The following is a 24,589-nucleotide window of genomic DNA, read 5'->3' on the forward strand; positions in this document are numbered from 1 at the left end:
TTGACTAGAGCCAACGGTGCGGAACACACCTCAAAAACTGCCCGACGGCCGACCGCCGGTGCTTGGCTTAAAAAGCAATCCATAAGCACCATTTCTTCACGCCAGTTGTCCGCCATGTTTGTTTACTTTAAAGTCACGTTTGATGCAAGAGATTTTGTGGGATTTCCCGTGTTCACAGGCGGGACTCTGTTGTGTGTGAATGTAATCTGTTAGTGTGTGGTGTGCTTTCCTGGTCACATTCACGGCACTCCACACTATAGAGGAACAAAACAGATAAATCTATGATCTTTTATCGTCATGTTTGTGGTCTCTCACATTTTGAAAATATTATACGATTTTAAAAATCTTTTAGTGTGGCCCCAGCTTCAGATGATATTCTCAGATACTACGATTTCATTGTAATCCTTCTCACAGTGTCACTGAATTCACCATTAACTATTCATCTGAACATTTTATGATGTTGTATATGGTATCATTGTAATCCATTTCTGAAAACGTCCAGGGCCGCAAGCTGTACATGTGTACCAAGGTTCATGCTTTTATGAAAAAGTGAACATAATTTTCACATATCACCTGGACTATAATGTATTAACTAACATGAACTAACAATGAGCAATACATTTGTTTACAGTATTTATTAATATTTGTTAATGTTGGTTAATAAAAATGCAGCTGCTCATTGTTTTTTCATGTTAGTTCACAGTGCATCAACTAATGTTAACAAATACAACCTTTGATTTAAATAACATACTAGTACATGTTGAAATTAATATTAACTAAGATTAATAAATGCTGTAGAAGTATTGTTCATTATTAGTTCATGTTAACTAAGGTAGTTAACTAATGTTAACCAAGGAACCTTATTGTAAAGTGTTACCACAATAATAATTGTAATATATGTCCTGATTTGAAATTATTGTCAATGATTTCAGATGATAATGATGGCGGGTCTGTTCCTCCAATCTTCTACTGTATTGGTTTGGTTTGTCCAATTGTTTTTTTTGTTTTGTTTTTTTTGTCTGTGCCAAATGATACACATGTAGAACATGGATTTCTTTCACTATTTCCTGCCAGAGTACAAATATTAACAGAATGTGTTTCCATCGCAGTCTGACTGATGCAACCGTTTGAAAACAAGCCAGCGTTAGGAGAGAAAAAATCAGCCAGAGAACGCTGCACTTCCCAATTGATTCCATTATCTGGAATTAATGACATTGCGAGGACAAACACAATCTCCGGCTTTGGCACACACGCACACACACACACACACACACACACACACACACACACACACACACACACACACGCTCACACGGACACACAAACACACACTCACACACTCACTCCCACTCACACTCACTCTCACACACACTCACTCACTCACTCACTCACATAGGCATTCCGACACACACACACACACACACACACACAAACTCACTCTCCCACACACTCAGGCGGCGTAGAAGCATTACCGTTAGATCTTCACGCTCTCCGTCCCGTACACGTTGTATCCTTCTCGGTACGTGGCAAAGTTTTGTGTGTTGGCTGGCGGGGCCGGCTTATAGCTTTGTGCGTTCTTTTCAAGTTTCAACCGTTTGGCTTCGGCACGGGACTTATAACAGAACTCTATCAAAGCCACCATCATGGCCAGCCCTAGTCCACCAACCAGAATATAGAAGACACCAGCAACATTGCTCAGGCTCAGTGCACTTGTCTTGTCCTAAGAGAAGCGAGGCACATAGTTAGCAAATCTGACAGTGGAAGTCATGTGACAAAACACACACTCTACAGCTCATCTATCAAGCAGGACTACTGACTATATCAAACACATCTCTACTGCTAGAAGAGGAATCTAGATTCCAATGGAGGATTACATCTATGATACGGCTCATCTAAAGCTCTAGCTCAATGTAAGTTAAAGTCAATCTGGACCATAACTGGTGAATGTAGATGTTTTCTCTAACCTGATCTTCTCATTGGCTTCTTCATGTATCTGAGGAAGCTGGTCAGTTACGTACAGGTCAGACCTCTGACTTAATAACCTTACTTTAAACAACTGCCTTTCCATCCTTTAACCTTCAAATTAATATTTTGACATATTTTCTACACCAGAGTACTGAGTTTAAGAATCAGTCCAACCATTCTGCTGCAGTTTACCCCCCAAACTTGTCCATTAAAAATTTGTCCATTAGTATTACACTATTTGCCGTTTATAGAGATGCTTTTTACTGCTGCATTTCGACACTTCCTTCTTCACTTTCTAAAACAAGACGAGTCCACCTTCGCTCCTTTAATGAAATTCGTCACAACGTTCGTGGTTAACGACTAATCGAATAGGCCTTCGACAAATAAGTAACAACACTAATACATCAAATTTTAAATTCGAAGTTTGGTGAGTAAGAACTGCAGCATAATGGTTATTGTGTCATTTATATCAAGTGAAAAATAAGCAAGAAAGACAATTGGTATGCAAAAAAATGTATCTAATCTGTTGATCAATTTGCACTTTTAACTAATTCCCCATTACAAGATTTATCGTTACGGCTTTATTTGAAGGCATTCATTGGATAAAATACTAAAAACAAAACAAACAAAAAAAACAGAAAAATGTTTTTCATAATTTATCTGATCATCTCAAATAATAATGCATGGGGAATAGTGCAAAACTGTAAGCCACATGCCTTATTTTCTTATTTTTTTCTTATCTGTGGCCATGAATTATTACATTTACACATGAGTTAAATCAAGCTATTGACTATTGGCTTGTTCTTTGCATATGAACAATATGTCAAAATGCAATTTTTTGTGAATCAGTACAAAAGACCTGCAGCGACTGACCTTACTTCCCGAGTCCTTGGTTCCACATTCACCCTTATCGTACCACCATTTGTTTTTCAGCTTGGCTAAGATGCCTTGTTCACTGAGTTTCAATACTGCAAGGTTTACAGGAGTTCTTCACGTGGGAAATAACATAAATAACATTATATTATGTTATTTTATGTTATTCAAGTCTTAACTACTTCATACTTTACAAAGCGATAAAGCAGGGCTCCTGGCCATTATCAACACACATGTGGCAGGCATTCTGACTAGTACCTTCCATTCACCAGGGCTAATCTAGTGTGCCAGGACCTACCCGTATCGCTTTGAGTAATCGGCATACACTGTTAAGAGAAGAGCGGGCAGGTTTCTGAAGAGATCGCTATAAAAGCAGAGAAACTTCTTGGTTAATTTGATCATCTGAGAATGTGGATCTCCACTGGAACCCTCGACTGACTGACAGACCAATGAAAACTACCAGTAGTATTTTGCTCAGGCTGAGGAGAGTTGGCGTTAGGACTCTGTGAACGGATTATAGGCGGAGAGCACAAAGAAACCAAACAAGCAGACACACATACAAAAAGTAAACAAGACCGTACACACAAACAGTCAAAGCATTTACCAAGGGAAACTTGTGTTTAACGCGAGATTAAACGCTGCCTGCTGGAGTAATGCTACGTTTTGCTAATCGGTGGCTACGGGGACTGTGAATGACGTTAGCATTAGCGGCTAACTAAACTGGGACTGTTGTAAATAAACAATCTACTTGTGATCAGTGGCGGCCGTTTTTGGGTAGTTATACACCGTTAGCATAACACTAGCAGGTGTTTCAGATGACTAAAGTCAACATGAAATCAAAATTTGCCTTCATCACAATGCAATAACTTGCTCCACCTCTTGTGTCCTGCACTATGTCCACAGAATAAAAAAAATTAGATGTGACTTTTTATCTCACAATTCTGATTTATTTTTTCCCCTTGCAATTCTGAGTTTATAACTCAAAACTCTAAGAAATAAAAAAAGAATTGCGAGTTATAAACTTGGAATTTCGAGAAATTAAGTCAGAATTGTGAGAGAGAAAAAAGTAGCAATTACTTTTCTTTTCTTTTTCATGGCGGAAAGAAGCTTCCATACGGCACAACTGATTCTGGTATACTGTAATGTTGTAAATAAAGACTATTGGAGTGTGTTTTAGAGTGTCTTGGTTATTATTTGTGAAATTTACTAGCAATTTCTGAGTGAAAATTGTTTCAAAGTAAATCCTACAAACATTTTCTATATCGCTTTTCCACAATATGCAATCAGTTCTTGTTGATTGACATAAAATCATTTTCTTGTTGAATATCACATTTATTACGGGTTGCGTAATAAACCCAGTCATTTCATGTTGACTTTAAGTGCATTGCTAACCTAAATATTATCGCTACAGAACGACATTTTTCTAAAATAAAGCTATGCAAACTGCTATGATTGATAAAAAAAAACTAAAAAAAAAACTATAATAGACTATGTTTACTCGATAAAAAAAAAAACTATAATAGAAAGCCGTGCCATCACTCGTCTAGACATAATTAGTCGCTTAAATGTTCTTTACATTTCTCATGCCTGCTGCTGATTTAGCTTTGTGGTCCTAACATTTCTTTTAGCTTGGGGAGAGACATTGATTAACAACGTAATTATCCAGAGCGACTGCAGTGGGAAAGCTATCAGCAGCCAGGAGGATGGCAGGGGCCGAGAGGAGAACGGGCTGTGGGACTCATGATGTCTGTTTGTTGCAGGTGGCTTAATGTGGATTTTTCTCCTGTTTTTCTCTCTGTTTGTTGTGTTTTTCCACAGCTGGGTCCAGACGTGCCACTGTAGACTCACTGCATTAGATCATTAGAGCTAGCCCATCCACTGCGTGTCGACTAATGGGGGCTTCAAATCACTGCAAACTGCAAAAACAGAGAGCTGGAACAAAGAAGGTGATTATGAAAGCTCACATAACCTTTCACCTTCATCCACAGGCAGGGGCACAATGCTTTTGATTGCACTGAAAAACCTGCTCCTTTGTTGCTAAAAAAGACTTTAGGCCCCATTTTCAGGAATTAGACAACTATGAAAAAGTTTCCGGAAATGACAATTAAGTCAACATGAAATCATTATGTTCTGGCTGAATACACATTTCTGGTCTAGTTGTGTATGTTATCTTTGAACAAAAAGTGAAGACTTGCACGCCTCAGAAACGGCTTTTGTTTTTGGAAAGGTGTCACCTATAGGCCATACTTATGGAAGCTGGTTTCCGCCACAGAATAAAACATTTTAAAAGATAATTGCGACTTGTTTTTCTCGCAATTGCGACTTTATATCATGCAATTCTGACTTTATTTCTCAGAATAGCGAGATATAAAGTCGCAATTGCGTGTTATGAAGTCAGAATTGAAGATATAAGATATCAGATAAAGATATAAACTCGCAATTCTGACTTTTTTTTGCAATTGTGAGTTTATATCTGCCAATTGCATGTTATAAAGTTAGAATTGCGAGAAATAAACATGCAGTTCTGACTTTATAACACACAATTGCGACTTTATATCATGCAAATCTGAGATAAAAAGTCAGAATTGTTAGATAAAAAGTCGCAATTACCTTTTTTATCTTTTATTCTGTGGCGGAAAGAAGCTTCCATACACACTTGCTATGAAGGCATGAGCCATTTTCCAATCCAGGCTCATTGGGAAAACATGTCTGTGGCGGCACAACATGATATAATGCTGCTTTCACGTCACTTTCAAAGTGAAATATCCAGTGGGTGGCGCTGAAGGCGTGTTCAGTTTCATCTGAGACGAATGAATGTGAATCTTGAAACGTTTATTATGTTGTTTTTTATATGCTTTTAGCTTTCCTGTAGCTCAAACAGTAGAGCATTGGTACTTACAACGCCAAGGTCATGGGTTCGATTCCCAGGGAAAGCAAGAACTGATAAGAAAATAAATGTGATTGAATGTCACCTTGAAATGCAATGTAAGTCGCTTTGGATAAAAGCGTCTGCCAAATGCATAAATGTAATATATAAATATAATATATATGTAATGCTGCGATTCAGAAATGAAATGTCTGGTAATTGGTGCTAAAAGTTAAAAGCACTAAAAATAGGGCTGTGAGACGATTAATCGCATCCAAAATAAAAGTATGTGTTTACATAATATGTGTGTGTATAATTATTTTGTATATATAAATACACACACATGTATGTATACTGTATATTTAAGAAATATTTGCATGTATATACTGTATATATATATTTATATATAATTTTTATTATATATATACACACATATATAAATATTTTTCTTAAATATATACATGGATGTGTGTGTATTTATATATATTTAAACAAAATAATGATACACAGTACACACACATATATTATGTAAACATAAACTTTTATTTTGGATGCGGTTAATTGTTTCACAGCCCTAGAAAATAATGTACCACCTACATTAAACCCGACCCTAAACATAACCAATAGTGTAAACAAAAGCAAACGTGAGATAAAAACACATTTGCTGAAGAGACCATGACATTTTAGCATTTTAGCATTAATTGTGACTCGTGTTTCATGGGACTCGTACCTGAGCTCTCCACATCTCTAGTGCACTGCTGTACCAGGTGAGCACCCAGCAAGAAAAATGTTATGTATTGTTATGTTTTTGCAGTTTTGCACATTTTCCCCAATGAGCCTGGGTTACCTTGTTCTGTTTTAAGTATTCCAGCCTTTCTAAAATCTTAGTATGCAATTATTATCAGTGCAGTATTTAATTCTGGTTAATTTAATATATATATATATATATATATATATATATATATATATATATATATATATATATATATATATATATATATATATAGTAATAATAGCAAATAATAACAGCCCTGCGTAGTTGATTTGAACAATCACAAAATTTCACTCAGAAATGTCACATACATACAATGCGGCGAATGCCATTTCATGTTGACTTTAAATCAAATAAAAGCTTCCCAACAACCTCAAAACTGAGATTATACAACGTATTCAAGCACAATTTTTTTTATATATTGTAAAGTGGTGAAAAAGCTAGCATTTACAATTATAAATGTTATGCAAATGTACACTGAACTATTTTTGGTAGATTGCAAGAAATTTCACTTAAATTGAAATGCTTTTAGTGGTTACGTAAATCCTTTTTTACATGTCGAGAAAATGTCTGCTCTATATTGCATTTATTATACAAACTACATCCGTGCTCCTGCAAAATTGAAGGTCCTGAAAATGAGGCTTTTAACGTTACACTTTCATGGAGAAGTCCGGGACACACGTGAACAAGCGGTTAGCCCTCATCATGTGTGTCCCCATTTTTACTATTATTCTCAAAATAAACAACAACAACAGTTCCATAGAAAATGGCCCTTCTGTACAATGTGAAATGAACTGGAAAGTCTAAGAGTAGCACGTCAGCTAATCTTCACCTCCACACGAGTAGAAAATAAGACACGTCCCCTGCTGTGTGGGTTAACATCGCCCTCGAGGAGCGCGGAGAAACAGCCAGGATCAGATGAAGGAGTGGATTTCTGATCCTGTGTTCAGATTGGTGTGGAGATGGGAATTCTCTTGTACATGTGCTATTCATAGCCTCTCCAGACTCAGATCACATCGTGTGTGTCAGTGTTTTCTCTTACCAGCCTTGATGAGACTAAACCTACATGTTTTTAGTTCCTGTCAGACATTAAAGCTGAAGTGGATGTTACAATGATTTTTCCTCTACATACTAGGGGTGTAACGATACCCTCATGTCACGATACTGAACTCACGATACCATATTATTGCGATACTCCAAGACATATGATAAAAGGTTAACAATTTTTTTTTACTGTTGATTAAACTGATAAATTTGGCTTTATATTGTGTGTGTAAATGAATAGTCTTGGACTTGGTGCTGGAAACCCAAAGCACAGGACAATAGAGACACCAGAATAACAATATTCATGATTCTGAAGATGAAAATACTAAATTATTTTAGATGAATATGCTTGAACTCTGTCACTGACTAGATATATTTAATATAATGTAGGACACTTTTAACTGGTAACATCAGACATTTGACATTATCAGGACACACTAATATTCCCCCATTGCATTATTATACATTATATTCAACATTATATATAGTAGTTTAATGTAGCACTGGCACTAAAACTCATTTTGGGTGAACTCTACACAATACAGATTGTTGTATTTTAGTATTGCGATATATTGTGACACAATGTATTTATTACACCCCTAGTAGATTGATTCTACTAGGTTTGGAAAGGGACTTTACACACTTCCGCTTTAACGTCTGGCTTAAATTGGTGATAAGTAGCATTGTTATTCTACCCGAGTTAAGAAAACTAACTAGCAAGACCAGGTTACCGTCCGTGGACATCCGCCAAGCAGAAGCAAAGCGAGAAGGTAATCTGAGATCTCTCTTCACTGTCTGCTAGGCGGATGTTTCCCACGATTCCTAAAACACGGAACAGTTCACCAGTCTCGGCGCTAATGTGGCTAATGAGCTAGCGCAGCTCCAGCTGCTAACTGACATCGCTAACATCTGTGGTTGAGCGCTACGCTAAAGTAAGAACAAAACAAGATCACTTCTCCTCAGTAGGACAAAATCATACTGGTCATTTTCTCTCCTCCGTTAGCCAAGTCAGGGTTCTGGTTTTCTCTCAGATGGCACATTAATGTGTGGGGTCACTGAAAGGATGTGTTTGTCTTTGGATTTGGTTTGGCTCGGTTCAGGAATAACAGGCTTGCCGATTACTCTGCACTATGGTACCCGATTTCGGTGACATTGAGGCTGACCTTGGAGTCACCTCCCCCGCTGCCGCACTCTCCCTTGTCGTACCACCATTTGTTTTTCAATTTGTCCAACAGGCCTTGCTCATTCAGTTTTAAAACTGCCAGGTTAACAGCATTTCTTGAAACAATAAAACATAACTTGTAAGAAAATGCACAGGTCTGTGAGCAATCTAATGCATTAGCATAGTAGTAGTAATGGTAACGTTACTGAATACGGTGAGCTACTACTACTGAGAGTCAATTATAGATAATCAGAATGGTTGAAAGAGCACAATTTGGTTAAGAATTTCACCAATAAGAAGGTAAGAGACGCTCAGAGCAAAGAAAGTGTTAAATAGTCAAGGTGGCATGGAGGGTTACGCTGTCTCAAACTGAAGTGTGCGGGATGGGGACATTGTCATTGAGAAGAAAAGTAACAACAACAAACATCATGCAATTAACATTCGTCACAAGTGACAGCGCAGCTTTTACAGGCTAAATTGAAAAACCGTTGAACTGTTAAATTAAAAGTGACAACACGACAGTCAGGAAGGACAGCCACACGAGACAGCGAGAGAAAGATCGAAGGACAAGGAGGACAGCAGAGAGACGGGAGGGGACGCAGACACACACGCACACAGATGAGAAATGATTGCCACTCGAAATGATAAAAATCTGGTTGAAAAACTGGAAAAGAAGACAAACATTTAAAGAAGAGAGCACTGATCAGAAGCATCATTGTGAATCAAATAACAATCAAAATGCATTATACCGTTACCTCTTTGTCATAATAGAGGGGGGTTTGGGGGGAGGGGAGGGGAGGGGGGGGGGGGAGAGGAAATGACAACACAGGACATCAGGGTAGGTGGAATACTATAACAACATGGAGAATATTGTTATATTATTCCACCCACCTTAATGCTGAGCCTTTGGGGGTCGCCACACCATAGCCTTTAGAGTCCAGATTGCCGCCCACTTTCATGGTGTCGCAGGGCTTCCTCTGCTCAATGTATTCGTTCATGGTGGATTCGAGAAGAAAGGCGAATTTGCCCTTCGACTTTCGTACCCGTGCCACTCCGTCAGGCGTGGTCTTGGCGAAGACGGAGGGCTCGGCCGATTTCATGTACGACCACATTTTTTCGTACACCGCTATTTTGGAACGCTGTGCGAGGGAGACAAGAAAAACACATACGGTCGGGTATCATTACACATGAAGTGCACACAGGTCATGTCACAGCAAAATTATACAGAATTACAGACATGTTACGGTACCCTCATGTCACGATTCGATACATATCACGATACTGAACTCACGATATCATATTATTGCGATACTCCAAGACATTTGATAAAAGGCTAACAAAAAATAACTGTTGGTTAAAATGGTAAATTTGGTTTTATATTGTGTGTGTAAATGAATAGACTTGGATTTGGTGCTGGAAACCCAAAGCACAGGACAATAGAGACGCCAGAGTAACAATATTCATCATTCTGAAGATGAAAATACTCAATTATTTTAGACAAATATGCTTGCACTCTTTCACTGACTAGATATATTTAAAATAATGTCGGCCACTTTTTACTGGTAACATCAGACATTTGGCATTATCAGGACACACAAATATTCCCCCATTGCATTTTTATACATTATATTCAACATTATATATAGCAGTTTAATGTAGCACTGACACTAAAACTCTAAAAACTAGAATTTTTCTCTCACAGAAATGTTAATTTTGGGTGAATTATACACAATATATAGCCTGGTTAAAACCAGACCATTCTCAGTAGTAACTGAGTTATGGTCTGGCAAAGCTTCATTAATAACTCATTTTCAAAGGGGCGTCACCAACGGACGTCGCTCAAATGCCTCTGGGCGCAATTGGATAGACCTAAAACCAATCAGAGCAATCGTCATCGTGTAAAGCCATATGCTGCGTCCCAATTCGCCTAAGTTACACTACGCCATAAAAGTATGTACTCTTTTTGTGAAGAAAAGGCATTTACTTTTGAATGTGTATAAAAAGAGTAGGCAAGCTTTGGGACATACTACTTCGTCATCTTTATCGGACGGATCTGTCGCGTGCATCCCGTCACGTAAACTGCCCTGTCAATCATCTTGTGACAGTTAAAATTCTCTATTAAATCTAATTTAATTTCCTACCGTTTCGGAGAGAAATGTAGTAGCACGTTCATCTGCCAGTGGGTCTTTCATGGAGACTGTCCTCATGTGTTTGCAATTTTAATATAATAATGCATTTAAAAGTTGATGCGCTTCACCAACGGACGTCGCTCAAATGCCTCTGGGCGCAACTGGATAGACCTAAAACCAATCAGAGCGATTGTCATCGTGTAAAGCCCGCCTCAACGTTTCTGATTGGTGCCGGGATTAGAAATGGGCTTGAATGAGCTCTTTGCCAGACTACTTGCAGAGCAAATCTAAATTTGCCGGAAGTTGTCTGGGTTTTCCCAGGCTACACAATATAAAATGTTGCGTAGAAACCGTCCTACATTTGATCTTGCGATCATTTCTCAAATGTGCGTACGTGAATGATATTGCATTTTGCACACTGTTGTCTAGACGGCTGATACTAACGAATGAAAGCTGCATCTCCTCCTCCAGTCAGTGGGGTCTTCACTCTTCACCGACGTCTTACACTCAAACTTGAAAAGATTCAATTTGGAGTTCGAATAAAACCCGATCTTTTCTCAAAATCTTAGAGCCCATTTTTAGATTACTTTAAGGAGACAAGCTCTGGATAAAACACAACTTTAAAAGCCACCTCATTAACATAATTAACATATAAAAGAGCTCCAGTCCAGTGCTTTACTTGAGAACGACGAGCGGTGAGAATTGCTTAGATTTCCAAACTCCTTTTCCAGTTCTCCGAGTCTCCGACTGTCTGCCACAAGGAAAAGTGTGTGTGTCTGCTCAGACCCTGCTATTCCACGTAAAAGACTGGATTTTAGCGTACACACACTGTAAGATCAAATCTGTGCATACGCACGTTTAATAAATGAGGCTCTATGCGTTTAGTTCACAGTAAGTTTTCTGCTAATCTGCAGTATGCCGAGTATGGTACACTTGCTCTAACTGTCTAGTGTTTGAGTTTCATCATGTTATTTTGTCATCCAGCATCAGATCTGATTGCCCTCGCCTTTGGCTATGTAATTAAAGCTGTGACAGTTGAGTGTCCAACATTCACACTTTTTAATTAATTTGAAGTGCACTTTTTCTTGTGGGAATTTTCAGTGTGAACACACTACTCCCACTATTCATACTATAAAACGGCAAAGAACAGTGCATACGTACGCAAACTAGGAAGCGCATCCAGTGTATTAGCTTTGTATGCAAACCTATAACAAATTCAATATGCAAGTGTGTGAATGTGAAAAGAAGCGAACCCAAAACACTTTGCATTCACCATGCACGCTCTCCACATTTGTCCTGAACGGGGAAATCTGCACATGACAGGCATTTCTGCTCTCCTGTGTGTTTCCAGTCATGTTAAAGTCCCGCTGTAGTCAATCATTTTATCCCTTAAAACTCACCTCTGATCACCAAAATGACATATTTAACTATTTGTGACCCTGGATCACTAAACCAGTCACATGTCGCACGGGTATATTTGTGGCAATAGACAACAATACATTGTATGGGTCAAAATTACAGATTTTTCTTGTATGCCAAAAATCATTAGGATATTAAGTAAAGATCATGTTCCATGAAGATATTTTGTACATTTTCTACCGTAAATTTATAAAACATGTATTTTTGTGAGTGAATGCTGTACAATCGCCAACATAAATGAACAACTTTAAATGCGATTTTCTCAATGTTTCGATTTTTTTGCACCCTCAGATTCCAGATTTTCAATATTATATAGGCCAAATATTGTCCTATCCTAACAAACCACACATCAATGGACAAATTATTTATTAAGCTTTCAGATGATGTATAAATCTCAATTTCTAAAATTGCCCCATGTGACTGGATTTGTGGTCCAGGGTCACATTTAACTAATGTTGTATTTAAATGTACTTTAGTTATCCGGAAATAGTGCTGAGATCCGACCAAAGATATCCATGCTAAAGTGGAACTGGTGCAAGTATAGCCTACTTTAGGCACACTTTAAATATATTGCATTTAAAGACTGATAATATACAGAGATCATACCATCCTTACTAATTGTGATATTAAAAACATTTTAGGCTTAATATTAAGAAATGTGCATTGTGCAATACTATTTATAGTGTCAAGCGATATGTCAGTAAATATGTTAATGGTTCTGTAGTATACTTCGAATAGGGTTTTTTCACTTGAGCTGCCCTAATACAGATGCGTCCGGTTTCGAAGCTGAGACTTTCAACAAGGCCAACCAGTCCGTGCCTGAACTGAAGGTGCAATAACTGCAGAATTATTGAGTGCGTCAAGGGGAACATATATAATGACAGCAAGTGCCAACATAGACAACTGCATCAGCAGAAAAGTCCCAGTGCTTTCCTTCCAGAGCACCGATGGGAACAGATGGGCACTTCGTAGGACCGTCGCTAAATGCCACAATAATAGAGCCTTAAAAATCACCAAACGAAGTTTATGGCAGGGCTGTTTTTCAGAAAGCACTTGTGTTCAGTGCCAACACACGAGCAAACACACATCTGGTGAATGGAGAATTAAACCTGGCAACTGAAAGAGAAGTGTCCAATGGCATTTCTTACATCTGGACTAGTCTGATGTTTAAATAAAGTCAAAGGAGGCCTTCAACCCATTGTGTGTGTGTGTTGGAAACTGTTAAATGTGCAACATTATGTGCTGTTTTATCACGGGAGTCGTTATATCAAATGATTGTTATGTGTGGTCATATACCAGCTGAAGAATATGAGGCTGTGTTTACTGCTATTCCCTCATCATATTCCCATAGTCCCTCAAATACACATCTACTATATAATAAAGACTAAGATCTTCTTCATCATTATGTAATCACTGAACTCTTATGGGATGTTGTGGAGCTAAAGTAGAAAAGAAAAAGTGCAACATATCAGAATCTGAATATAGATGTTAGATATTATCTTGGGTAACAGGGTTGAATGGCTGACAAATCCAGTCAACACTACAATTTGTAGGAAAGGGAGCAAATTGTCACTTCTTGGGTTTCACAGTTTCAATTGTGTTACCGTTCATGCGGTTTATTTCATAAAACATATCCCTCTCCAAAGAAAATAGCATTGTTTTGCTAATAATGGGACACTGATTTGTTGGCAGGTTTCTTCTGTTATTTGTATTCTTCCTGAAACGGATTCATTTAGAGGAAGATCTGAGGGGCTGGGACAGCTGGGACATTAAATATAGTGGATTTTTACCATTATAAGTCATAATATGAGTGCTATTAACTGTGAATCAAGACAACAAGTGAACACAGAGCCCACAGTGTCCACCTCACTGTCTCTATTAATCATCACTATCTGTAATTAAACCGCTATCAAGCTTGATAAACAACTGAGTTATCTTGAACATACTCAGAAAGGTGTTATATCTTGTGCTGACAACTCAATAATTAGATCATATTAATAAACTTCACATTTGACTATTAGCACAATGAATATTGTATTAATGAGTAGCATGTCGATAGTGGTGATTCACTCATTTAAAGTTCAAAGACATTAAAAAGATGATTTCTGAAGAGCGGTTTCCCATTAGTGTACACTGCCAGTCAAAAGTTTTTGATCGGTAAGATTTTGAATGTTTTTCAAAATGAAAAAAAAAAAAAATAATAATATCGTGAAATATTATACCAATTTATTTTCAGTGATCAAAGCTGAATTTTCAGCATCATTACTCCAGTCTTCAGTGTCACATGATCCTTCAGAAATCATTCTAATATGATGATGCTCGAGAAACATTTAATATTATTATTAATGTTGAAAACAATTATTTACATTTTTATTTCAGGATTCTTTGATTAATAAAAAGTTCAAAACAACAGCATTTATCTGAAATGGAAAGCTTTTGTAACATTAAACACTACCGTTTAAAAGTTTGGGGTCGGTAAGAATTTTTATTAAATTTTTTGGTGGAAATAAATAAAATAAATCAATACTTTTATTCATCAAGGATGAGTTAAACTGATCAAAAGTTACAGTAAAGACATTTATAATGTTACAAAAGATTATATTTCAAATAAATTCTGTTCTTTTGAACTTTCTATTAATAAAAGAATCTTGTTTTTTTTTTTGTTTTTTTTTTGACTGTTTTCAACAGTGATAATAACAATGAATGTTTTTTGATCATCAAATCATCATATTAGAAATATTTCTGAAGGATCATGTGACACTGAAGACTGGAGTAATGATGCTGAAAAATCAGCTTTGATCACAGGAATAAATTACAGTTGACTATATATTCACATAGAAAACAGTTATTTTAAATTGTCATAATATTTAACAATATTTTTTTTTTATTTTTTTTTATCAAATAAATGTAGCCTTGCTGGCCAGAAGAGACTATCTTACCAATTAAAAATCTTACCAATCCCAAACTTTTGACTGCTAGTGTATATGACAAAACTAGTTCTGCATCCCAACGGGCATTTCATCTCTCCTAAATGGTACGCAAGATGGATAATTAGTGCTTCATAAATCATAGTACATTGAGAATAGTGTCAAAGGTGCAGGATATGTCCCAGACCTGTCTTACTCAGAAGTGTACACTTCCCCACGGGTGCTACCACAGAGGAATATAGTAGGAGTACAAAAGTTTTATCGTCTTCTTTTTAAACTATATGTATCTGTGGTTATACCTTGTGTTTATTTTATTTATAAAAAACAAAACAAAAACAAGTGCACCTTCGACGCAAGCAAGCACACTTCTTTTTCACACGGGGTTCCTCGAAGGACCATATAAATATACATTTTTGTACCATGACAAAGTGTTTCATTTGATACATGCTTACATCACGATGTGAGGTCAAACCCAAACTCCTCTGCCTCAACTATAATGGGAAGCGTTTAAACCTTCCTTCGGCGAGACAGTCCTACAATAGCAATTTGGGTCAAAAGAGAGTTGTTGCTCTGAAACTGTCTCCATTCTGCTTCAATATGTCACTTCAGCTACAGAAGATGTGGGAATAAATACTCCGATAGAGGAGCAGAGACAGGGCGACTGCTCCTGACCGACTGCGAGAGTGACGTGAAGTCGAAAGCTCAACCATCCTCTCCTCCCTTCAGTTCTGTGGAGCAGCACCGGAGCCTACACTGTGCCGAGCTAGGGGTCATATCATTCAGCTCGCCAAATGAAAGTGTCAGCGCACCGCAGACGCACAGCCTAGCATATAAACGTCACATTAGAGCCACTTGGAATGGAAAAGAAAGTGTTTACCGCTGCTCTTGCTCTACAGGGCCATGAGAGGTTCAGGAAGACAGGTATGTTTTAGAGAGCAGAATTAAACAGCTCTCAGTGTGAAGACACGAGTCTCTGTCTTACGGGGGACAAACCTGCTGTCACCAGAGCCACTGATGCCCGACAGCTTCAGGATCTTCTGCTTTGTGTTAGGATTTCATATTCTGCAGCACTTTTGGTTCTTCATCAAAGTGAACCCTTTTCGGCTAAATAAGGTTCTCGAGTTGGTTAAACTGCAGGGTTCTTTAGAGAAAAGTTTCCCATTGAATAGGTGTCAATTTATTCATTCAAATTAATTAATGAAAGAACAGACTCACAGATAAATAGATCAGATATTTTAAAGTCCACCCTTTGGTAAAAAATCAAGCTTTTAATGTTTATATGTCTATGTGGTGCACTTTATTTTAAGGTGTCATTGTTACAGTGTAATTATATATTTAAGTACTGAGTAATATTAAGCAACTATGTACTTACTATACATGGTAAAAAAATTAACAGTTGTTCTTACTAAGACTTTTTAGTTAACTTTACTTAATGTCCAATAATTTGTTGAACTTACTTAAAACAATTTAGTAATCCGTACTGTTTGCATGCTATGCCTTCGTTACTCAGAAAACCCAAGTAAACATTACTTGACTGGTTTGAGTACCATTTCGCCAAGCAAAAAATAAATAAAATAATAATAATAATAAATAAATAAAAACAGGCGGGGCAAATGGTTTTTGAGGCGGGGCAATTTCTTCCACTTCTGCAGTCATCATTCTTCTTAGTTGCATTCGCTCATTTTCCAGTCATCTTGAATGTTATTGTCAATACAACAAAACAAAAATTGGGAGAACTAAGTTCTAAGTAATAAGTTACTTATTTGGGAGAAATAAGTTGACTTCATAAATTCATGTTGATTTCCTAAAATTTCCTCACCATTATTGTGATTAGTGTTCCCTTTAGTTGGACACTTGAAACTTCATTTATATTATTGTAATTCTCTTCCAATTGATGCAGTGATGCAACATGAAATCACAGTTATTTGATTTCAAAGGAAGTGAAGTAATAAATATTATATAAATATTTATACTTCAATTATTTCCATGTTTTGAATGAATGTATTAATGATATACAACATAACTACATTTCATGTATAATAATGATCTTTTAACATTTTATTGCTAACACTTATGGCATAAACTTTTAATTGGGTTGATACTTAAATGGATTAAGTAAGAAGAACTTGATGCAATTAAGTTAGGCTTACTTCATTAAATTAAGGCAACGAGTTTGCACAATTGAATTAAGTAAACTGAACAAATTCGTTTTACGGTGTAGGGATAGGATTAGGATTTGGTTGAGGGTTAGTTGCATGTAATAATGCATAGCTTACTGTTATTACTATGGTAAGTGCATGTAACATACAAGGACACTGTAAAATAAAGTGTTACCGGTGTTTTTAATATGCTTTAAGACAAACCATGTGTAAATTTGTAAGTTGATTGCTGAGTATTTTCTCCTTAAAACTGCAGTGAACCAAAGACAGTCTCAAAAACACGGTTTGAAATCGCTGGTGTTTCTGACGTCACAAACTACCTTGTAACCAATCAGATCAACGTGTGATCGTCAACCAGTGGATCTCTGAGCTGAGTGAGTGAGTGGAGGCGGGGCTCATTTGCATATTCATAGAACCACGTATACTAAATGAAGCAAGGGTGTCGAGTTAAGGTCTTTGCACACTGAAATTTTCGCACGTTAAAAAATAAATACGGCCTTCATTGTGTCAATCACGTTTACATACTTCCTCCGAAACTCTCATCCGTCAGAAAAAAAATCGGATCGGGTTCAATCTTCTGCGTTTTTGACATCCGTAGCATTGTGAGAGGTGTTTTGACAATACAAGCGAACGCCAAAATCCAGAACTGTTCAGGATCAACTGATTCACGGAAATTGGTGTTCTTCTTTTTAATATGAAGCTGCAGTATCACTATAAAGCATCAAACTGAGCCACTGACATCCTGAAGTAAACTTTGAATCGCTCGGGATAATCCCGCAGAGGTGGAACTCTCCCAACTCTCTACGCAATCTCAGGATTGGATGGACCCAATATTTCTTTTTCTCTTTTTAAGAAGAGAGAGGACGACAAAATCATCCTCTCTGCTTGAAGACTCCATTTTGTATTGATTTGTGAATTTTTCCACAACGGATTAATACGCATCAGACTCAGTATGCAAGGTTTATGTGCGTGACGAATTTCTAGGATGACGAATACGAAAAGACGCCTATGAAAATTGCGAAGAGACCTTTACACTCAAGCTATTTTAATGGAGAAATGGAGAATTTTTTTTTCAAAGAATAAATGCTTAAATATGTCATTTCAAAGGTGAGTTTTAAAGGATAAAATCATTACCAAAGGGGGACTTCAAATTCGAAGCCAGGGCTAGAATCGCTTGAAATGACCATGAATCAAATTAAATGACCATGAGCCAAACCATGCAACATGTAATATCACTTAATGTTTGTACATGTATTTAATAATAAGTTTATCTGAACAAGATATTTTTGGACAGACAATAATCAGAGTATATTAGAGTTCAGAATCATAACAACACGGCTCTAACACTGCTCTATTATTGGTGTAATAATCTATATACTGTCGCTGTATGTCCTGAGTTAATATGTTCCACACATTGCAGGCTGCTTTCATCATGCTCTTCTCTCAGCCTCTCCTCATATCTCTGTCCTCGCCATGAGCTTATTATGGTGCTGTTCACATCCACCTCATATCTCCCGCTCCATCTCACTCTCCACTACAGCTTTACTTCTGAATCATTTGGTTTGGAGACGGAACATATTTCTCCCGAGTGCCCAATGCTTTTTCTGCCGTGTACTGCTTGAGTTGTTACTCACCGGGAAGCTTTACTCCGTGTACTATGTGTGAATCTCATTGAATTAGATAACAAACTATCTGAAAAATGTTTGGTAAGAGTTATGTTATTTAACTCACAACTGTCAGACATATCAGTCTGTGTCTTCTGGAGTTTTAGCCAGAAGGTCCTGAAAGTTCAATCCATGAGGTGCATTTCATTTCATGGCCAGGCATATTGTTCTGTATAATGTATAAGGTTTAGTTCCCCTATCCCATAATTCCTCAGCTGTGAAAGTGTTTTCATGCTTTGGGCAAACATTCTGGATGCAGCTTGTGGAGTTATGCATGATATATTGGTTTGGATTTGAAATAATATGCTCTGAGACTTCCTGAGCCTTTCCTCCACATTCAACATTCATTTAGCATTCAATTGTTGTAATGCATATAAAAGTTTAAAATACATGGAAGGAAACACTGCATGACTAACAGCGCAGTGGACTGGACAGGCCACCCAGAAAGGTCAGGCTATAGATTGATTTATTGCAGCTATTCAGAGTTTCACAAGCTCGGGCAAACCTGAACCAGACAGCTCTTCCCAGACTCAACCTGAACTCACTCAAGAGTAAGAAGAATAGAGGCTCAGGTGAAGGTGAAGAACAGAAGCATAGCCTTTCTGTGTGGTCTGTCCCGTCCAGAGCACTGTTAGACATACAGTGTTTTCCTATCATGTTTTTTAAACGTTTATACATGTTACAACAATTGCAGAGCCGCAGAGATAGTGTTGGCAAAAATCCGTCATTAGCAATATGGCACGTCCTAAAGGATGCTCTTCATTTTGGTGTTCAGTGAAGCGCTACTGGGAATCTGCCTGCTGCCATCACACAGTAATGTGCTTTTCCGAGTTTTACTCTCAATGGTCACACTTTATTTTAGGTGGCCTAAACTACTACTGTATGTAATAACAAAAAATACCCACAAGACTATGCACTCCTACATTTCCTGCTGATGAGTTTGAGGTATGGTTGGGTTTAGGAGTAAAGCTAGGGTTAGGGTTAGGGTTAGGATTATAGGGGTTAAGAGTTTGGTTTTGGGTTAATGGTTGTGTTACAGTCAGGGGTAGCGTTAACAGCACGAGGATAACTGTTTATTAAATGCAAGTACTTTCAATGTAATTAAAATGCACATCATTAGTAAGTATATTACACCTAATGGTTAAGTGCATAGTAGTTAAGGCCATCTAATATAAAGTATAACCCACATTATGTTAGGTTTATGTTTTCTTGTTTTCTGTTTTTTTTTTTTTTCCTGTGCCCTTTGTTCTAGCTTCTCATTTGTTGTCATAGTTACTGATTTGGTTTCCCTCATTAATTCCGTTCACCTGTGTCTCATCCAGTTTCCTTTGTTAGCCCTGTGTATTTAAGACCTATGTTTTAGTCACTCCTGGTCGGTTCACATTTGCATTTAGTGTGGTTTGTGTTTTTCCTGTGTTCCTACTATTTATTCTCCAGCAATCACCTGTAAGTTTAGTTTATTTAAATAATTTTAAATTTTTTTTTTAAATCTTCGTGTGTTGATTCTTCAGAAGAACCGGCCGATAAGAATGTGGAGCTAGAAGCTATCCACTCACTCACCCAAAACATTATCCTCAGCCTTGCAAAAGATCCCTTGACTAGATACATAGAGGAGTTCCTCAAGGTCAGCCACCTGGTGACCAGGAGCGAAGGCACCTTAACAACCTGCTTCTGGATTGGGCTGAATGACCACTTTTTCCAACTGCTACCAGTAGGTGCTACCACATGCATGCTGGCACAATACATGGATTATGTGCTGTGGCTGTCTGTCAGCAAGATAAAAGAGGACATCACCACTCAGCTGCAACCTCCCCAGCCCATGTCCACCATCTGCCATCATCCATCCTCGTTCCAGTGACCCCACCAGCTCTTCACTCCTCCTTAGTCCATCCCTATTCCTCCAGAGCCCAGCCAGCCTTCAGCCACGCACACCACGGTCCATCAGCTAGAGTCCACCGCTGACTCAGAGCCTATGTCCTCCACGGAGCCAGGGCTAGATCAAATGGCAGATGTCATTTTTGTCCCAGAGCCTGAGCCTATCATGGACTCATCATTATCCATCCCAGAGGGTGCATTAGTGGTGTTGAGGGCATGGAATGGAGTACAGCCCACACTCCCGCCACTGGTGTGTGCTGTGCCTGGTCCACAAGGAGTGGTATGATGATTTGGATGATGTCCTTCCCTAAATTCTCCAATCCCTGCTGGTCCTGCCCAGCCTCAAGTCGCCATCATCACCACGGATCTCGCCCTGTTTCAAGTCTCCTTCGTCGCAGCTGGTCCAGCTCAGCCTCACACTCCCTCCTCCTCTGATAATGTTGTTCAGTTCCTCGGCCTGACTCCGCTGACTCCCTTCAGCCCCTCGGCTCCTCCTTCAGTGGCTCCGGCCAGCTGCTCGGATCCACCTTGGGCTTTCAGGTCTCCAGCTCTGCCCTGCTGTGTCGATCATTTGGCTTCACCTTGAGTCTCCGAGCCCTGGACTCCACCTCGGCACTCCGACTCATCGGCTCCACCTTGGCTCTACGCTCCCTCGGCTCCACCATAGCTCCACCAGGCTCCTCCTTCCCTCCGGTTTTGCCAATGTCCTCACTCCCAGCCAGGCCCGTCTTCACCTCAGTCCCGCAAGCCTGCTACTCCGCCTTGGCCCTCCAGGCCTTTTGTGTCACCCTGGGTCTTCGTCTTCTCTGCTCTGCCTGGGTCTCCACCTTGCACTTCTCCGGACCGATTATTGTTCACTTTGGTTTCATTTTTATTAGCACGAAAAAATATCCGATTACTTGATTAATCATAAAAATAATCAAACAATTACTCAATTACCAAAATAATACAGCCTTAGATTAGTTAAAACATATTAAAATGCACCTGCATTGTTTTGCATTTTGTGACTTTAAGTAGAGTAAAAAAAAAAAAAAGTCCATTCATATATGTCTTCGTTGAAGATTTCTTAAAAAAATATTGTTTAAATATATTATCTCGTCTCGTGAGCTATAAGTGTATCGTCAACCCCCTACTTACTATTAATTGTCTAATAAACGTAGGTTTAAAGCACTTAATTTGAAGTGAAAGCATTTTACTGTTTTAAAATAAGGTATGTTAAATATATAACTCTTTACATCTGAGCTAATTAAACAAAAATCATTTGTTTATTAGTGACAATGAACACAGAACTCACTAGTTGTATAGCCTATTAATGTATTAACAATTTTGCAGTTACAACTGATAAACTATGAGTTAACTAAAGTTTGCATATTATTTTGAAGTGCTTTGTTGCTGTGTACTCATTATAAAGTGTTACCTAGTCCCTTTTTTCCCCCTCTCAACAGTAATGGCATGGTAGCATGTCCAAAAATGTCATTGCATTCTCTGTTTGTGTGCCCTTGGGAAATCAATGACCTAAATGTCTAGATTAACACTGTGTGACAAAGAAAACACTCTTTTTTTACACAGCTTGTTTAACAGATAAAGCAGAAAAGTAGTAGTATTACACCTTTATTATGATAGTATTACACAAGTGAAATAATACTGTAGTCATCACAAAATGAGGGGTTTCACTTTATTTCGATTGTCTACTTTAAAAACACTCTACTAACTATACGTAACTTTGCAACTACATGTCAACTAACTCCCATTAGACTGTTAATAGAGTGTAAAGTTAGGGTTATGGGTTAGGGTTCGGGATAGTAGAATGTCTGCTGGGGAGTGTTAGCAGATATTAGGCAGACAGTCTACTAATACTCTAATGACTGCTAGTTGACATGTAGTTGCACAGTTCCTTTTAGTTAGTAGAATGCCTAAAGTGAACAATCAAAATAAAGTGTCATCAATTGAAATTCTGTGTATTTGAGTGTTGAATGTGGTGAGGCGAAGGCATCTCCTGAGTGAGTCAGCTGCTTTTCTTTATGTGAGAAACCGATGTGAGCACCTTGAGAAGATATTGATCAAGGATTACATGCTATCCACAACCGCATCTCACCGCCTGCACACTTTCAATTAAACTGTTTGTGTTTTAGAGGAGAAAAAATATATATCAATGTCAAAAAAAATCATCTCCATTGTCAGTAAGACAAACTGAATGACACTTCGCTGTTTGAGATTTTGACAATCTCTCCATTGCTCTAAAAACTGTCAATGAAGAATGGCATTTTAACAGTATCAGCCAGCTCAGCGCAGGAATAACCTGAACCAACTCTCTCAATCATTACAGATTCCTCAGGGCCAGAGGCACAGTGATGGTTTTAAATATTAAAAAAGAGTTCATGCACCATATCTGCTTTTAATAAATGTAATATTTCATCTCTTCAGGGAGACAGCTTTCAGTTTAATGTGACTCGACCATCCATACTCGATAAGATAAGCCTGTAGTATTTGAGTGCTGTTCTGTTAAAGGGGCAGTATGTAGAGTAAAGAAACCCTTGTTATTAGTGACACCAGTGCCCGTTAAGTGAACTGCAGACAGCAGCTTATTGCTCGTGCTAGCACTCGTGTAGATTTGAGACTATATACTTTATAGATCTGGCTATGTGAGACTATGGGCCTTATCTTACAGCGGCGCAATGCAGCGCCAAGCGCGATGCAAGTGTTTTTTGCTAGTTTCAGTCCGACATAGTTATCATTTTACCCGTCCTGCGCCACGTTGTGGCAAATGCATTTGCGCCCATTTGTGCGCTATGGGCTGGTCTGAAAACGAGGTGTGTTCTGGCGCATTGTTGGAGTGTTGCTATTTTGAGACAACAGAAATAGACTGAGCCATTGACCAACTAAAACCTGGTCTAAAGTCAATGGCGCAATATTTTTTTTTATTTAAAGAGTGCGTTAGTAATGTGCGCCTATAGGCGGATCCACAACGTGCGTACACTCTTCTTATTAAACACACAGGGACGTATAGTAGCACACAAACATGGCAAATATTTAAAATAAAAGGATTACAATGTAAAAGATTATTATTGTGTACATAAAGATATGGTGGAATCCGGCTTGTCCCGTAGATGGTCTGCTTGCGCACTTTTACCTCACGCACGAGCGGATCCGTTTGCGCTCTGGAGACGGCTTCGGTCTTTCCACTGTCAAATTCCGTCATGTTAATAGCGAATCTGCCATGGCGCGAGCGCAACTGGCATTTAAGGGAATGGGAGATGAGACTCTGATTGGTTTAACGCACGTAAATCCCAAAACACACCCATTACTCATTAATAGAATAGGGACAACCCTTTTAGACCATGTGCCGACCATTTTTCCCATCGTTAAACTAGCAAAAGTGTATTTGGACACGCAAGCGCCCTGCGCTTTAGACCATGCGCTTAGATCGTTAAAATAGGGCCCTATAGCTTGAATAAATCCCTTTTTACATTCATATATGTTTAAAGGTAACAAACGCATGTACAGTTCATAATTATTTTCCATAAATATGCCAAAGATTCAAATATACTAGGAAAAGATAAATGATATGTGGAATCGGTGGATTTAAAAGTGAAAAAAGGTCTAGAATTTTAGATTTTATTCTATATGAAATTAACACATTATTATAGTAATTCTAATCAATTATTAAGTTCCACAAGTTATTGCATTACATCAATGGATTTCTACAAACCTAGTCTTTATAATACATGTATCAG

General features: G+C 38.1%; 1 protein-coding gene across 3 annotated transcripts in view; it reads right to left on the minus strand.

Moving 5' to 3' along the window:
* gria3b (glutamate receptor, ionotropic, AMPA 3b) overlaps nucleotides 1-24,589 on the minus strand; it is a 158,445-nt gene that overhangs the window by 4,967 nt on the left and 128,889 nt on the right. Inside the window, exons 13-15 of one of the 3 annotated variants that reach the window (XM_082178297.1) lie at nucleotides 9,574-9,821; nucleotides 2,839-2,953; nucleotides 1,473-1,720 (exon numbers count right to left, since the gene is read on the minus strand). In XM_082178297.1, coding sequence (XP_082034423.1) covers nucleotides 1,475-1,720; nucleotides 2,839-2,953; nucleotides 9,574-9,821 — 609 coding nt within the window. In that variant the 3' untranslated portion in view covers nucleotides 1,473-1,474. Of the gene's footprint in view, nucleotides 1-1,472; nucleotides 1,721-2,838; nucleotides 2,954-8,659; nucleotides 9,347-9,573; nucleotides 9,822-24,589 lie in introns of those variants that run through there. The other 2 variants (XM_082178296.1, XM_082178298.1) reach the window with 2 other exon arrangements.

This window comes from Leuciscus leuciscus (assembly GCF_965113295.1).
Source record: "Leuciscus leuciscus genome assembly, chromosome: 8".
NCBI classification, from domain to species: Eukaryota; Metazoa; Chordata; class Actinopteri; order Cypriniformes; family Leuciscidae; genus Leuciscus; species Leuciscus leuciscus.